This window comes from Leptopilina boulardi, unplaced genomic scaffold (assembly GCF_019393585.1).
Source record: "Leptopilina boulardi isolate dan_hultmark-lab unplaced genomic scaffold, ZJU_Lbou_2.1 LbouV2_328, whole genome shotgun sequence".
NCBI lineage: Eukaryota > Metazoa > Arthropoda > Insecta > Hymenoptera > Figitidae > Leptopilina > Leptopilina boulardi.
Window position 1 is genome coordinate 11,200 of NW_026137894.1, and position 16,773 is coordinate 27,972.

A 16,773-nucleotide genomic window follows, 5' to 3' on the forward strand; every position below is an offset into this window, starting at 1 on the left:
ACTAAAATGTTGGAAGTGGGGGTTCTTACTGTGGGCCTTCATCACTGGCCGTCGAAAAATTACAGTAAACACCTGAACAGTATAATTCTAAACTTTCTGGCGTGAACAACTTGTGAAGAAATTCAAAGAAACAATGATTCAAATAAAAAGTGACATTAGTTACGTAAAGAAAAATCTTAAAACAGAATCGACTGAAACTACTCCTGTTACTGGTAGTTTAGTTTTATAATTACTTGTGGATAATCATAACGGGAGAGACTAGTTAAATTTCAACCTAACGAAATTTATGCTGATTAGGGGTGTCAATTTATTTTCCGATAGTATTGAGTATTGAAAAATATAATACATATGTTATGAAAAGATAAAAAAAACTATAACTCAGTTAATAATTTTTGAAATAGAACTTCAAATTTTTAAATTGACATCTCTAAATAACTTAAATTTGTATTGGTTTAAATTACTTTTAAAATTTAACGTTTACAATATGTCTATTACTTTTCCATCGGCAATTTTTCTCTATTTTTGTTTCTGAACAATCAATCGTATGGGTTTTCAAAATTTTCAAATTTTTTTTTAAATATACAAATTCTAAAATTGGTAAAAATATTTTTTTTCAAATTTCAATAATTTATATAATAATTTTAGATCTTAAATAATAACAGAAAAGAAAATTGCCATTAATATAACGCTGTGTCTATTCGGCCAGTTCACTGGCCAAATAAGGTGGTTTAATTATTCGGCCAGTGCACTGGCGGAATAAGATGGTTTCACAATTTGGACAGTGTATTAATAAAACCCTCATCAGATATATATGGTATAAAAAATTCGCTTCAATTACCTTAAATAAATAAATAAGAATATATTTTTGAATTTTTATAAAAAGTATTTAAATAGTATTTTTTATTGACTATTACGATTAAACAATATTAAATAAATAATAATTCTTTATTTATTAAAAATAATAATTTATATAAAAAATTTTAAGAATATATTTTTTTCATATTTTATAATTGAACAGAAAAAAATTTACGATATTTTTAAATTTAAAACAAATTTTACACAATTTCCAAGATTTAAACTTACAATCATTTTTAAAAAAATATAACTCAAAATTATTCAAATTTTAAAAAAGGCAAAAGTCGTACAATCTGTTGTCTGTTAATGTGATAAATGTGTAAATAAATAAAATAAAATAATTAATTAAATAACATCTTTTTTCTAGATTAAAAGGCGTATTGTATTAAAACAACTCCTAGTGTTATTGCCGCTTCCTGAACACAATTGTGAAACCATCTTATTCGGCCAGTGCACTGGTCGAATAATTAAACCACCTTATTTGGTCAGTGCACTGGCCAAATAGCCACTTTAATATAAATTGTTAATTGGGAACCGCAAAAATGCAACACGCCATCTGTTGTCAATCCACTTGTGGTAGCCATTTTTTGTTCCATCTTTCTTTTAACATATGCTTAAGAGAGAGAGATGAAATATCAAGATGGCTACCACAAGTGTGGGTTATTTTTCCCATGATTCCCTATGATGACAGGTTATCAATTTACGAAAATTTATTTTATAAACTTTCGACAAAATATTATTAAAGTTTCATTAAAAAATAAATAATTGTGTTCAATGATTTATTAAATATTTGTACTTTCGGTATACGTGTGTGTTGGAAAAAATAGTATGTGCAACTCGGGAGGAAAATGATTCCCAGCTCGTGTGTTTACAGTTCTCGTTTTCGCTCGCAAGCACACGCCTTCATCTTGTGCGCTCACTACGCCTCGAACTGCAAACTTCACACTCGTCGAAATCAACCATTTTTCTCCCTAGATGCACAATATATAATATTTTTCCTCATTTAAAAATACAATTTTAAACAAAAAATTTTATAATTCTATAAAATATATAATTTTATATATATTTATATATGACAACTCATCTAATTGTTTCAGGTTGGAGACATAATAAATCAGTAGAAATTTGTCGTATTAAAAACTCATCTCTTTTACCTTTGCAAAAGGAGGTACGAATTATCTTAAAAAGAGTAAAAATTCCACTGACGTCATCAAATCAAATGAATAAAACATCAAATGAAGTTAAAATTATCTTGAAGAGAGTGAAAATTCCTAACAAGTTACCGTATCAAACAAATTCAAAATCAATTGATATTCCCATTAGCAATAACACTGACAATCATCTTGTCAGCAATACAATGCTCTTAAAACAGAATCAACTAGCTGACACTGGATTGGACCCGATTTTGAATGTAATTTCTGAAAATGTGGATGTCAGCGGTATTGATCCATTTAGATTGAAACTGATTCAGGAAGCTATTAAATCGGCATCAATTTCCAACGAGACTTGCAGAAAATCGTTAAAAAGAAAACACGACTCAGACACACAGAGCTATAAGCGAGAAAATCTTTTAGCGGATTTAAAATCACTGTCGGCTTCGATGAGTCAATTAGGAAACAGCATACATTTACTTTTTACGGGAATTCAGGAAATAAATCGTAAGTGTATGCACCATATTTTTGAAAAAAAAAATTCATCTGTATCGGAAAATTAGGATAAACGAGATATTTTCATACAAAAAAAAAAAAAATGCTTGAATTAATAATTAATATATAAAGACAAACAGTAAATCAATTTATTGCTTGTAGTTGTTTAATAGGTATAATTAATTTTTTTATTATTTCAGATTTTTACAAAGGATGTAAATGTAAGTCAGAATTACAAGAAGAATGTCAATGTTCAAGATGATGAAAATGATGATATAGTTTTTTAATTCAACTCAGCATAATATACAACAAAAAAAAATTATTTTCAAATTCAAATACAAAAAAGGTTATTCTTCTAAAGCAAAAGTTCAAATTAAGGAGAGGTTCCCATTGAGGGAGTCAAAAAAAAAATCAATTTTTTTTTTATTGCATTTTTTGAAAGCTATATATGTGTGTAAAACGAATTTTTTTGATCTGACGAAAATTTTCCCTTCTACAGCGTCTTGAACTCACCAGCGTCACGAGCGCTGCGAGGTCGTAAAACGTCCGCCATATTGAATCCGTCATTTTGAATTTTGAAAATCTGACATCATATTCGTAAAATAGACAAATATTACACATAAAAATGTTTTCAAAAATTTAAGGAGGGTGGCGGGTCAACATAACCTCAAAAACCTGTCAAAACTAAAAAAATTGTTTTTAACGCAAACAAAAATATAATAAATATTAATTTCAAACAATTTTAGAAGATCTAGGTTTACTCATTTCGAAAAAAATTATTTTTTTCCAAAATATTTTGTCAATAATTATTTTTTTAACATTTAGTTTTTTTTTTCTTTAAAATCAGACATGAAAATTTACTTCCAAAAGAAAATTTAATTCAGTTATCCCGAGGTACTCAAAAATCAATTTTAATTATTTATTATGTTTATCTTCGGACATAAAAAAAATTTCCTGTGATCACGTAACTTTTACGAATTTCGATCAGTACAAAAGGTCCAATAATTAGAAACTCCAAAGGACAATAGGTCCAATAATTAGAAATTCTAAAGTACAAAAATAAATTTCCAAAGTTAAAGGATCGAAAATTTATTTTTTCCAAAGAACAAAATGTCCAATAAAAAGTTCAATGTCCCAAATTATGAAAGTTCCATAATAAAATTTTTTAGCATTTTTATAGTAGAGGCTGTTTGTCCTATTAAAAAAAAATCAATTATTACAAAAATAAGTAATATTAAAAATCAAAATTTTTAAAATTTATTCACAATAAATATAATAACTTTATTAATATATAACAGAGTAAAAGTTAGTTTTTTTTAAAAAACAAAAAGAAGACTTATTATTTTATTTGCTCCAAAAATTGTTTATTAAGTAATAATTGTCCTTTGGGCTCGTGTGAGAAATTTCCTTTATTATAGACAAACTGCCCTCGAACAACAGTAGCGATAACTAATCCATATAATGTCCTTCCTTCGTATGGAGTGAGCTAATAATAAATTTTAATTATTATCGATGATAAATTAAAATATTACAATTGGGGCATTCCACGGGAGATTTTCATTAAAAAATTTTTTTTCTCCGAAACATTTTTTTTCGAAATCTATATGAAAAATAAGGATAATACGTATTTTTTTATTTGATAAAAATGAAGGAAGTTATGATTTTTTGAAATTTAACGTCAACGATGGAAGTGTGTTTTTGGGACATTTTTTAATAAACAAATAAATAATAAATAAATAATAAATTAAACTAATAAATTAAAAAATTATGCTATCTATGAAATTTGTTCATTTTTTCTTAAATTTTTCAAATATCTGCTCAAAAATAACGTACCTATAAGTAACAAAAAAGTTGAAATTAAACTCAAAAAGCGAGTTTTCTCAAAAGAGACACTTTCGATTTTTAATTTTTTTTTGTATTGCAATCTCTGATGACTGAAAATTTTTTTTCCCTATCTACGAAAGTGGTACTTTTAGTTTTTAAATTACTATTTTTAATTTTCTTAGTACGGCTCACAGAATTTAAGCAATTTAAGCTTAAAAATTGTAAATAGTAACTTAAAAACTAAAAGTACCACTTTCACAGATAGGGGAAAAAATTCTTCAGTCACCAGAGATTGTAATGCAAAAAAAAAAAATTAAAAATCGAAAGTGTCTCTTTTGAGAAAACTCACTTTTTAAGTTTAATTTCAACCTTTTTGTTACTTCTCTTATAGGTACGTTATTTTTTAAGCAGATATTTGAAAAATTTAAGAAAAAAATGAACAAATTTCATATATAACATAATTTTGAATTTATTAGTACAATAGATTAAAAAATGTCCCAAAAACACTCTTCCATCATTGACGTTAAATTTCAAAAAATCATAACTACCTTCATTTTTATCAAATAAAAAAATAAAAAAATACGTATCTCCTTGTTTTTCATATAGATTTCGTAAAAAAATGTTTCGGGGAAAAAAAATTTTCAATGAAAATCTCCCGTGGAATGTCCCAATTGTATTAAAATGTACAAACCTTATTTTTGTGATAAATATTACTTCTTTGCACCTGAAAGCAAATTTTTTTTTTTTATTTAATAAAATTCGAAGTAAATATTAACTATACAGTTACTGCATAATATAGTTTAATATTATTATAAAAACAATATTCTTACTGTGAATTTCTCTTCTGGATTCCAAATAACAAAATCAGCATCCATTCCTTCTTTAATAGTGCCTTTGAATTTATCGAATCCAACAACTTTAGCCGGATTGGCGGAAAGTAATTTTGATACTTCTATTAAACTGAAATTTCTTTGCCTTGCTCCAGTCCACATCAATGATAAATCTTTATTTAAGTAAAAAGAATTATTAAACTTAATATCTAAAATTATAAATTCAAGTATTGGACAGAACTATTATATTATACTAATTAAGGAGAGGGACCAGTGAAATTTTTACTCTTCAAAATTTAATTTGCTAATTTTTTTTTCTGGCATTATTTATAGGATCTAGAATTATTCTCAAACTACTTAAATTTAAAAAAAATTGTTTTTGACCATTTTAAAATATTTTTTTTTTAATTTCCAAATTTGAAATATAAAATTCAGAACTATAAAAAAAGTACCTATATAAAAATTTTTCAATGAAAGATATTAGAAATTGTGGAAGAAATTTAATTTTAATATCAAAATTTAAGTGATTTAGGAATGTAAATTATATTTTTTGACATATTTTTGTAACTTGGAACCATATTCCAGTATAAAAATTTGAAAAAAAGTAATTTTTAAAACATTTTACAGTTTTTTTTTTATTTTAAAAAAAATTATTTTTTAGACAAAATTCATTCAATTGATTGTTCAGAATCATTAACAAAAAACGTAAAAAAAAATTGCCAGTGAAAAGATGATGAAAATAATAAAAGAAGTTGAAATTTTTATTTTGCCAAAATTTCGTCTTCTATTAAAAAAAAATTATCAACTAAATAAGAGTTTTTTAAAAATTTTTTATAATATAATTATTATATAATTTTAAATACTCAACAGCATAAATTTCGAATATTCTAAAAATATCATAGTCTGCAATATTGTATATATATTATTTAAAAAAAAAAAAAAAAAAAAAAACTAATTTGAAACTTTTTGCATCGAAAATTATTTTCAACAATGTTAGTTTTACAATTTTTTAAAAAAATTTAATATTCAAAAATTCTCACCAAATTGCATAGAAGCTATTCCACCCCAAGCAGTCATAAAATTTCCAGGTGTTTTTAAATTTTCAGTGCATGGAGAATGATCGGAAACGACCATATCTAAATCTCCATTTTTTAACGCTGTCCATAGTTTGTTCTAAAAGCAAATTAAAAAAAAAAAATTTTTTTTGTTTCGTTCAAGAGAAAAAAATACGATTAATTTTGTATTTTAATAAAATGATAGAATACATTTTTTTTATTTTCTATTAAAATTAATTGTAACTAAATTTTATAAAGTAAAAATTTAATTAAATCGAATTTTCATTTATCAGAATTTTCATTTAAACAATTTTATTTTTTTAACTTAACCAAATTTTCAATCAATAGAATTTTAATTTAATAAAAATCGAATTTTCAATTGACCCAATTTTTATCTAATCAAAATCAGCTAAATTAAGCTAATTAAAAATTATTGTCAAATTATCATATATAGTATATATATGTAGAACTTTTAGTAAAATTTGAATACAATGGAAATTTACTTGATTGGATTTTTGACGAATTGGTGGAGTACATTTGTACTGCGTTGCACCATTAGGAACATCTTCAGCAGCAATGTTTAAATAATGATGACACGTCTCAACAGTTAAATTCACTCCATTATTTTTAGCGTGTTTTATTATTTCCAAACCCTCGGCAGCTGATAAATGTACTATATGACATCTCGTGCTGAAAAGTTAAATTTAATAAAAAATATTCCTATTATAATTATTATTATTATTATTTATAAAATATTACATAATTTAATAATTAATGTTAATAAAATTTGAATTCAAAAATTTATATTAATATCTAAAACAATTAAAAATCAATTAATAAAATTGTTAATTATAAAATCATTATTATAATTAATTGATATAAGGAAGTCATATAATTTTAATTTTAATTAATTAACAGTAATTAACAAACAATTTATGCATTCGAATTAATTTAATAATATTTTAATTACTTAATTAATATTATAATTGTATATTTAGTTCATAATTGATTTTTTTTTATTATATTAAATTATACAAAATTTGACTTACTTATAAGTTTTACAATGAGTTGTAGCAACTTGTAATGCCTTGACTTCCATAGAAGGTGGTCTTGTATTTAGGAATGTAGAATATAAACTAGTATTACCTGTAAAATAAAAATTACAAAAAAAAAATTTTTTTTTAAATAATGACGAATTTTCGATGAAAAATATTGAAAAACAAAAAAAATGTTTACCAGACGGTTTAGAACCAGCTTCTTCTGTTTCCATTTCGGCATGAAACTATAAATGAAAAAATATGGAATTTACATGTTTTTTTTTTTATTTATTGATTAAAAAAAGAAAATAATTTAAAATTACCGCGAGTAGAGAATTCAATGAATGCAATTCTTGTAAAGCTAATGTGATGTCCGTTTCATTAACATAAGGAAATTCATCAACTCCACTTGGACACATAAAACACTTAAATCCAACGACTCCTGCATGCACCAAATCCTTCAGATGTTTCTGAAAATCAGAAAAAAATAATATTTAAAACATTTTAAGTTTATTAATATTATTAAGTAATTTATTATCGAATTTAAAAATTTTTAATTTTGTTTTTTTAAATATTGGATTATAATTAATTAGTTTATAATATATAATTTTAATATTTATACTTGATTTCCAGGAATAACACCGCCCCAAAAACCAACATCTACAGAAGTTTTTCCACGAGTTGCTTTAACTTTGACTTTTAAATTTTCCAAAGTTGTTGTAGGCGGAATTGAATTTCTGTTGATAAAACATTAACAGGGATAATAGTAATTTTTGTTTTACTCAAAGTATAGGTGAAAAAGTGAATTATTTTCCGAATTTAAATGACAAAAAAGGTGACAAAGAAAAAAAAGAAATTAACATACGAAACAACTAATTTGTATTTTAAAATATTTGTCATAATTGAAATTTTAATCGAATTAATTAAAAATTATGAAAATTCTTTGAATTCAATTTAGAAACTAACAAAAATTTAATTTTTTTTTTTCATTTCAATTTATCAAAAATCAATAGATTTTTACAAATAAAAATTATACTATTAGAAATGTTCTAAATTTTTCCTCAAAATTAAAAGATACAAAATTATCGTAAAATTTGATTTTGAATTTTTGTAATAATAAATTATTAATAAATATAAATAATTTTTTTTTCAATTTTCAAATTTTTTTTTTTTTGAAAATAATATTAATGAAAACTAAAGTTAGTTATTTTTAAAGAAAATTAAAAGACTGATTTTAATTTGTTATATTCTATGATCCTAATTAAAATTAAATTACATATTTTACTCAAAAGTAAAAAAAAAATAATATAATATAGTTACAATGGCATATCAACAATTGTTGTAACACCGCCAGCAGCTGCAGCTCGTGTTGCTGTTTCATATCCTTCCCAATCAGTTCTTCCTGGCTCATTTACATGTACATGTGTATCAATCACTCCTGGCATTATAACTGATGATCCAAAATCGTAAACAGTTTCATTATTATAATTCTAAAAGAAGAAATTTAATTAAATTATTGAAATTAAATATATATAATAAAAGAATTAAAATTTTACTAAACTTTAGTCTAAAAAAAATTTTTTTCATTTTTTAAATTTAATTTCTTTACGAATTATAGTCGCAAAAAAGATAAAATTTCAATGAAGTTCACAACGTTTTCAACTATAAAAAATAAAAAATATATTTTTTACTATCGTCAAAGAAAAAAATGAATTTCTTTGAAAAATAAATTAAAAAAATTAATTATTTCATTAATTATTTTCAAAATTCAATCTACCAAAAAAAGCAAAAAAAAAAAAAAAAAAAAAAATGAAATAAAATTTTTTTAAAATTTTTTCCAAAAAATTAATTGTGAAAAATAAAAATTTTTTCATACACACACTGTTAATAAAGATTAAGAGGCATATTATTGTGTTAATAATTTTACACCAATAGATTTTATTTTCAATGCCTTATTGTAAATAATATACAACTCAATTTTAGTATAAACAATTTTAAATTATTACCTAAACAGGAGAAGCGAAAAAAAGGACAATGCTTAACACTAATTAATATATATTAATAATTAATTATTTAATATAATATAGGACCCCTATAACACGGAATATTCCATTCACATTCCGGGAATATTCCATTGGAGCATTCGGAATATTCCAGGAATATTAAAATGTCCGACCTTCGGAATATTCCACTGGAATATTGAGGAAATATTTCATTAGAATATTGAGGGTATATTACATTAGAATATTGAGGGTATATTCCATTGGAATATTGAGGGAATATTCCATTGGAATATTGAGGGAATATTCCATTGGAATATTTATAGAATGTTTCATTGAAATATTGAAGGAATATTCCATCAGAATATTGAGGGAATTCAATATTCCAATATTCAAACGGAATGTTCCTCCAAAATTCCAACGGAATATTCCCCAAATATTCCAATGAAACATTCCATCAATATTCCGATGGAATATTCCCTCAATATTTGAGTTTAATATTCCGAAGGTCGGACATTTTAATAATCCTGGAATATGAATCGAATATTCCAAAGGAATATTCCGAATATTGCAATGAAATATTTGCGGAATGTGAATGGAATATTCCGTGTTATTGGGAATACGTACTTCAATATTATTTATTAAAATGTAAATAAATAATAATAATAATAATAATAATAATAATAATAATAATAATAATAATAAAGTATAATAAAAACTTTAAAAATAAATAATTAAACAATTAATAAAAAAAATAATACGTACATTTAAAATCTGCTCTGCGTGTGTTTCATTCTGATAATGATGAATACGATTAATTTTTCCATTAAGGACTATTAGAATAGCCGGCAATATAGCATTAGAAAAAACAATATTTGATGATTTAAATATTGCAATTTGTGAAATATTCGAAAAATTGACTGCTTCCATTATTATTATATTTTTTTTTTCACAAAATTTCAACTATTTCCAGAATGTTTATTATAATTTTTTGTAATTCAATTATAACTTCCATTCGTCTTCAGGTATTTATAGTTCCGCAGTGCTTGTATCACTAATGCCTTAATTCCCATTACATCATATTAAATAATTTTACGAAGAATGCGTAACCACTGATTGTATTGTAAAATTGTTCTTGAGAACTATATCTATCACTGTCTTATTTTTTTTTTCGCGTACGTTATCAATATTAAACTTACGATTATATAGTCACATTATAGGACTTACTTTATAGTTTGTTTTTATACGATACAGTCAATAACAAAAATTATTTTCAGTATTATATATATCCTTTATTCTAATTTTGTATTCAACTCGATTATTTCAATTTACTATTTTAAGGAATTATAAATTTGTATTTATTTTTAAATTTTTATTCAATATTTTAATATTAATTTAATATTATATTATAAAGTTTATTTGTGTGTACCGGAAGTTCGTTTAAAGCCGATAGACATGAACTATGATGACTAATAATTATAATTAGAAATTAAATTTCAATTGAAAATCTTATTTCTAATTATCAAAAATTACTATTATTTATTCGCAAATCTTTAAAATTTAATTATTTTACTTAATTTTTATATTCAACTTTTACAAGTTGACGTATTCCTTTAGAATAAATTTCAATATTTGACTTTTAGTAAAAAAAATTTTATTTTGTAGAAAAAGACGAGTTTTTCTATTTTTTCTATTAAATTAAAAAAAGATGAATATATTATTCCACACGTGAATTTTTATATTTCAGGCAAGTACGGTTGATAGTAAAAATTGTAAAATGAGATTAAATTTTATTTACTTTAAAAATAAAATAAAATTTTTTAAATAAAATTGTTGGAGAATTTTAAAAATTATTGTTTTTAAAATTAATGAGTTTTTTATAATGTAAAACCAGGGAATTTAGCAAGCAATGGCTTTTGTAAATCAATAAGAAAGTAGATTGTTCCAGCCAATCCTGAAATAAATATAGAAATTATTATACAATAATAAAATATATTATATTTAAGTTATCAGAATGGTCGTAAATTTTCATTTTTAATATTTCTTAATTTTTCCGTTTTTCTAATTTGAAACATTGTTTCAATTATTTTAATTTCTACTATAAATATTTGAATATTTGATACTTATTAATAATTAATAATTAATTTTATACTTATTTTTGATAAAAATTACCCGATATATTTTATTTTAATTTCCACTATAAACATTTAAATATTTGATTTATAGTTACTTTGAATATAAATTTTCTAATATTTTATTTGTTTAAAAAAGAAAAAAAAAATTCCTGATTTTCTCTGAACTGCAACCATAGTGAAAAATTTTACAATTTACAATATTCAAATTACAATTATTACTATAATAATTATGTTCATTTTTACCTTCAAAAAGTGAGAAAGGACGATCAGGATTTTTGATTTGATGCGCCTCGTGATCAAAACACCACTCTGCGAACTTACACGCTCTGTATAAATATTTTACGTCCTGAAAATTAGAGTAATTTTATTAATTTAAATATATCCGGAATATATTTTATTTTAAAAAAATTAAATTAGAATAATTTTTTCAAACAAGTTGTGATAAATTTTCTTTTTATATATATATATATATATATATATATGTATTATATAATTATGTTTATTTTTTTTACTTCTTATTTTATTTATTTTTTATTTTAAAAAAAAGATAATTTTATTATTATATAAGTATTATTATTAATTAACAAATTATAATTTTTTATAATTATTTATTGATACAAACGTGTCAATAATAATAATAATAATTAATTTTCCATTTATTGTATAATAATAATAATAATAATTATTATTATTATTATACAATAAATGGAAAATTTACTTTTGCTAAAAATTCCTAAATTAATTTCCAAATTGAACTACCTTAAAAATTATAAATTAAGAGAATAAATAAATAAATATATGATAAAATTAATTTTTTATATACCTTAGTTTCTTGATAAAGATTTAAAAATGTATATGCATTTCCTGCAACGCCGTGACATATTCCACAACCTTTTTTTATCAGTCCCCGATTCCATATCACTTCTCCGCATTCGACAGCAGTTTGACGATAATCCTCGTTACCGTAAATCTATAATAAAATTTAAAAAAAAAAAACTAATTTTCAAAATTCTAAATTTAAATTAAAGTTTTTTTGAGAAATATTTATTTTCTTTCAACGAATTTTCAGATTTCGAATCTTAAAAAAAAGTGAATATTTTTTAAGACGAAATTGCAAAAAAGGTTTGAAAAAAAATTTTAATTTTAAAATAAAATTTTGTTTAATTGAAACACTCAATTAAAATAAGAGTAATTTAACATAAAAATGTAACATCATTATTTATTTGTTATTTATAATTATTATATTAATATTTATTACAATATTATTAATATTATTAAAACTAATAATATTATTATCTATAAAAAAAATATAAATTAATTTATAATTTTTTTTTTTTTGAAAAATAATAATTTTATTATTATTTTTATTTTATTTATATATCAAACAAAATCGTTGCAGTCTAATTTATAAAAAAAAGATTTCCAAAATTCGTCTATCAAATAACTTAATTTTGAAATTTCCTACAATATTATTTGTGAAAAAATGGAGTAATTAAAATAAATTTCAATTTATCCAATATGAAGTAAATGAAAAGAACTTTCCAAATTTGACATTTTTTTCATTTTTACTTTAAAAATACCTATACGAGAAATTTTATACATTATTCTAATTTTTTTTTCACAACTTTAATTATTAAAGAATAATAAATTAATTAACTGTAAACAAGAACCAACCATTCTTTTTTACACTTCAAAGAATTATTTTATGTTTTTTTTTCTATATTTTCTAATTGCTAAAAAAATAAATTTTCTATACTTCCTTCACTTGAAACTCATATTTTAAGAGAAATAATAAACATTGTGACATAATTCTTTTTATTTCGTTCCTCATAGATATTATACGGAGTCATTTTTGAAAATATAAATTTTTTAAAAAATTAGACTGCAACGAATTTTTTCGACATTTTATTTGTTCTAAATCAAATAATATATATTTATTCACGTTATTAAATTTTTTGATTTTAAAAGCATTTTAAAATTGTCATAACTATTTTATTTATTAGAGAATAATATTTAAATTTACCTTGTAGGCTAAGGAAAATAACATTGTCATTGAAGGAGCGCCATGACACCAATGAATTAATTTATCAGATTCTTTTCCTAACGAAGAAGGAAAATTACCAGAGGGAAACTTCAATTTTTGAAGAAATTTTAAAGATGGTTCAATTTCGTTTTTCAATTCGCTTTCTGTTAAATATTCGCGAGCCTGTAAAATAATTTACATAATAATATTAATTAACATAAAAATTTATGTTAAATAAACAAATAATAATATTTTTAAAATATTATTTAAAAAAAAAATTTTTTTTAAAGTAAATATTATTTAAATTATCTGTACTTGTAATAATAAATATAAAATTCCTCCCAATCCATGAGCTCCTCCAAGATATTCAGTATCATGCCAAACGTACATTAATGGTGATTTACATGAATTTTGTGTCGAATAAACTTTACCAGACTTCAAAATAGATTGTACCACCTGAGAATTTTATTTTTAATGTTAAAACTTGTAAATTTCTATTATAAATTTTATTAACCCTTTGAGGACCAAATTATTTTTTTTAAAAAAAATCACGATTTTTGATTTTTAAACAAGTTTTTTAGCGAAACTAATTAAGGTTTTTTTTGTCTCAAAACTAAAGTTTAGAATTGAAAATTTATTATAATAAATGAAAAACATTGATCTAATATTTAGTTTATTTATAATAGAGATAAAACTTTATAGAAAAAATAATTAGGAAAAATTCTAGAGAATTCTGGAAAAATTAGTTGAAAATTTAATTTAACTTAATATTTAAAAATTTTTTAATTAAATCCTACCTGTTTAATGAGAGAATCATCAAACGGCGAGGGTGTTATATTTTTGTTCACAAACAAAAGACAAAATAAATATCCAGCTCTCCCATACAGCAATTCATCCGGTAAATATTCATTCTCTTCCAAAACATAGTCCGACAATGATTTCAACCTGTTCGTGAATATTATAATTATAATTTTAAGAATTTTCCATTTTATTTAAAAAAAAATTGAAAAAATTCAATTATTAAACCAACTTTAAAATCATTGCTCGAGATTCTTCTTTATCGATATTATCATAAAGTACAGCTCCCAATGATAATGGTCCAGCACTTCCAATTAAGAAAGTTACTTGTCTTCTTGAATTTAATTTAGAAACACAACTGTGAACCATTTCTGCTGCTTTCTGAAAAATTTGAATTATACCTAAATTACAAATACAATATTTAATAAAAATTTAATTATAAATAATTATTTAAATTAATAATTTTAATATTATTATTTAAAATTATTATCTATTTATAATTTATAAATTGATGTTATATAAATTTTTCCCAATTACAGAAATATAAGTTGGATCATCAAAATATTTTCCATAATGATCAAACATCATTGCGATTCCACTTAATCCTGTGTAAATCGATTGATCGTCTATTGTGTGCCATTTTATTTTATTCTTCTCTAATTTTTGAATTAAATTTTTTGTCTGTTCGGACAATTTTTCTTTGAAATTATCTTGAAGCTGAAAAAAAAAATTTTTTTTAATTGATTCTTAATTTAAAAAAAAAATTACAATCAGGGTTCATAATTTAAATCAAATTTTCAAGTCCCAATATATAAAAATATAATCATAAAATATTCCAGTAACAATAGTTGATACTTCTTTATTAGATTGTTAAAAAAAAATTCAATTTTCAACGTTTTTGTTTAAACAAATTATGGAAAATTCTCTGGAAATAATTGTAATTTTTCTATAAAAACTTAAATTTAAAATATATAAAAATTTGTAAAAACAATATATATTTAAAATTATTAGATTTAATATAAACATTTATATGAATTTTAAATTAAATTTTATACAAATTCTTAGATAAATTTGCACTAAAATGATAAATATAAAAATAAATACGTTAGTAAAGTTCACAACGTTTATGATAAATGATTTCAAAGAAAAAAATTTTTTCCTACACAAATTATTATAATTTTTTGTCTGAAAATTTTTTTTCAAACTTTCTCGAACAATAAATTTTTAAAATAAAAATTTGTAAAGCAAAAAATTTTTATTATTTTACGCGTAAAAAATATTTGTTTTTAATTTGATGATCATAAACGTTATAAACTTCATCGACGTAAATAAATGTAGCATAAAAATCTTACAAATATTAATTAAAAAGTTGAAAAAATCTATAAAATAGAAATGAAAAAAAAATATATTACTTCGTGTTTATCGACGTCAATTATTGACGCTGCACTTTTTATCGAAAAATCTGGAAATTCATTACGATAATGTCGACCATTGTCTATAATTGAACTTCTGTCACCCATTTTTGATCAATTTCTTGGAAAATTTTTCTGTAATAACGAAAATTTTATTTCAATATTAATTGAATTTCACTTTTGAAATTTTCAATTTCAATTAATTACAAATTGTATTTTCTAATATAGTAAATTATTAATAATTCATTAATTCTATTAATTTTACTAATTCTATTTCTATATAATTTACTATTAGAAATAATATCTAATACTATTGATGAGAGAAATTTAATGCAAAAAATTTAATATAAACACAAATGAATAAATAAATAATAATAAATCATTAGAAAACTGTAAAAAATTAACACTTTTTATTAATTAAAGTAAAAGACGAAAATTAAGTTTTTCTAAAAAAGGAACGTTTCTCAATAGCTTTAAATAATATAATAAAAATTTTTTTTCTGTGAGAAAATTATGTTCTCGTTGTTGATGGAATTTTCCAAAATCTATATTAGAATCTTCGAAAATAATTTTCCCTTTTTTTTTCTTTAACGAATGCATTATCATTACTGACATTGTTTTTTTTTATAATCATTATTACTTATCTGTTCCAATTTTTACAGTATTATACCTAACATTATTGTTTGTAAACAATAATTGTTTTCGTATCTGTCAAATTTTTGAGGTTAGAATTTTCATTATTTGTACAAATAACGATTTTTTCATTTAAAATAAGTGAATGAAAAAGGAAAAATGATTAAAATTTTCATATTACAATATTTAATTCTACTAAGGGAATACTGTATTATAAAATACCTAATATAACACGAAATATATTTCTTTATTTAATTAAAGGTACGTTTTGCCAAGGTAACAATGATAAAACAAATTTTGTCCTCTAATTTTGAACTCAAGGAATTCTAGAAGTAAATACTGACGAATAATTTATTTAAATTAATTAAAAAGGAATTAATATTATTAAATTGATTATTACTTGATTTAGTTACTTATTCACAAACCGGTGTTTTTTAATTTTCCTTAGGAAAAATAGAAAAAAAACTGAATTTTGCGCTTTGCGCATGCGAAGTCTATCCTTTTTTTTTTATCGCATCAGGTTTG

General features: G+C 22.1%; 3 protein-coding genes across 6 annotated transcripts; 1 reads left to right on the top strand and 2 right to left on the bottom strand.

The window, feature by feature from the left end:
• Nucleotides 1-61: 61 nt before the first annotated feature.
• LOC127285030 (uncharacterized) lies at nt 62-3,241 on the top strand. 2 transcript variants are annotated; one of them, XM_051310796.1, is made up of 3 exons: nt 62-212; nt 1,953-2,513; nt 2,702-3,241. In XM_051310796.1, the coding sequence occupies exons 1-3, from the start codon at nt 134-136 to the stop codon at nt 2,761-2,763; spliced, it is 702 nt and encodes a 233-aa protein (XP_051166753.1). In that variant the 5' UTR covers nt 62-133; the 3' UTR covers nt 2,764-3,241. The 2 variants fall into 2 exon arrangements, with proteins under 2 accessions (XP_051166753.1, XP_051166754.1); XM_051310797.1 differs by lacking the exon at nt 62-212 and adding an exon at nt 1,485-1,546.
• A 489-nt stretch (nt 3,242-3,730) lies between these two features.
• On the bottom strand, nt 3,731-10,446 carry LOC127285028 (allantoinase). Its single transcript, XM_051310792.1, has 11 exons — nt 10,013-10,446; nt 8,568-8,737; nt 7,870-7,984; nt 7,571-7,717; nt 7,447-7,492; nt 7,260-7,356; nt 6,714-6,900; nt 6,196-6,328; nt 5,156-5,328; nt 5,017-5,049; nt 3,731-3,987 (listed from the first exon to the last, which is right to left on the bottom strand). The coding sequence occupies exons 1-11, from the start codon at nt 10,175-10,177 to the stop codon at nt 3,841-3,843; spliced, it is 1,413 nt and encodes a 470-aa protein (XP_051166749.1). The 5' UTR covers nt 10,178-10,446; the 3' UTR covers nt 3,731-3,840.
• Nucleotides 10,447-11,025: 579 nt separating this feature from the next.
• LOC127285029 (lanC-like protein 2) lies at nt 11,026-16,763 on the bottom strand. Of its 3 annotated transcripts, XM_051310793.1 has the most exons (11): nt 16,649-16,687; nt 16,471-16,574; nt 15,616-15,750; nt 14,741-14,920; nt 14,436-14,584; nt 14,203-14,350; nt 13,721-13,861; nt 13,406-13,588; nt 12,206-12,352; nt 11,626-11,728; nt 11,026-11,201 (listed from the first exon to the last, which is right to left on the bottom strand). In XM_051310793.1, the coding sequence occupies exons 3-11, from the start codon at nt 15,721-15,723 to the stop codon at nt 11,125-11,127; spliced, it is 1,236 nt and encodes a 411-aa protein (XP_051166750.1). In that variant the 5' UTR covers nt 15,724-15,750; nt 16,471-16,574; nt 16,649-16,687; the 3' UTR covers nt 11,026-11,124. The 3 variants fall into 3 exon arrangements, with proteins under 3 accessions (XP_051166750.1, XP_051166751.1, XP_051166752.1); XM_051310794.1 differs by lacking the exon at nt 16,471-16,574 and having other exon boundaries at nt 16,649-16,763; XM_051310795.1 differs by lacking the exon at nt 16,471-16,574 and having other exon boundaries at nt 16,662-16,680.
• Between the last annotated feature and the right edge of the window lie 10 nt (nt 16,764-16,773).

Excerpts from the sequence above, each read along its gene's own strand:
- LOC127285030 (XM_051310796.1), top strand. The coding sequence starts at position 134 with ATGATTCAAATAAAAAGTGACATTAGTTACGTAAAGAAAAATCTTAAA. Across the intron at positions 213-1,952 it reads TGAAACTACTCCTGTTACTG|GTTGGAGACATAATAAATCA; the intron begins GTAGTTTAGTTT and ends TAATTGTTTCAG. Across the intron at positions 2,514-2,701 it reads GGGAATTCAGGAAATAAATC|ATTTTTACAAAGGATGTAAA; the intron begins GTAAGTGTATGC and ends TTATTATTTCAG.
- LOC127285028 (XM_051310792.1), bottom strand. The coding sequence starts at position 10,177 with ATGGAAGCAGTCAATTTTTCGAATATTTCACAAATTGCAATATTTAAA. Across the intron at positions 8,738-10,012 it reads ACGCAGAGCAGATTTTAAAT|AATTATAATAATGAAACTGT; the intron begins GTACGTATTATT and ends TTCTTCTTTTAG. Across the intron at positions 7,357-7,446 it reads AGCTGGTTCTAAACCGTCTG|GTAATACTAGTTTATATTCT; the intron begins GTAAACATTTTT and ends TTTATTTTACAG.
- LOC127285029 (XM_051310794.1), bottom strand. The coding sequence starts at position 15,723 with ATGGGTGACAGAAGTTCAATTATAGACAATGGTCGACATTATCGTAAT. Across the intron at positions 14,585-14,740 it reads ATGATCCAACTTATATTTCT|AAAGCAGCAGAAATGGTTCA; the intron begins GTAATTGGGAAA and ends CAAATTTTTCAG. Across the intron at positions 11,729-12,205 it reads ATCTTTATCAAGAAACTAAG|GACGTAAAATATTTATACAG; the intron begins GTATATAAAAAA and ends TCTAATTTTCAG.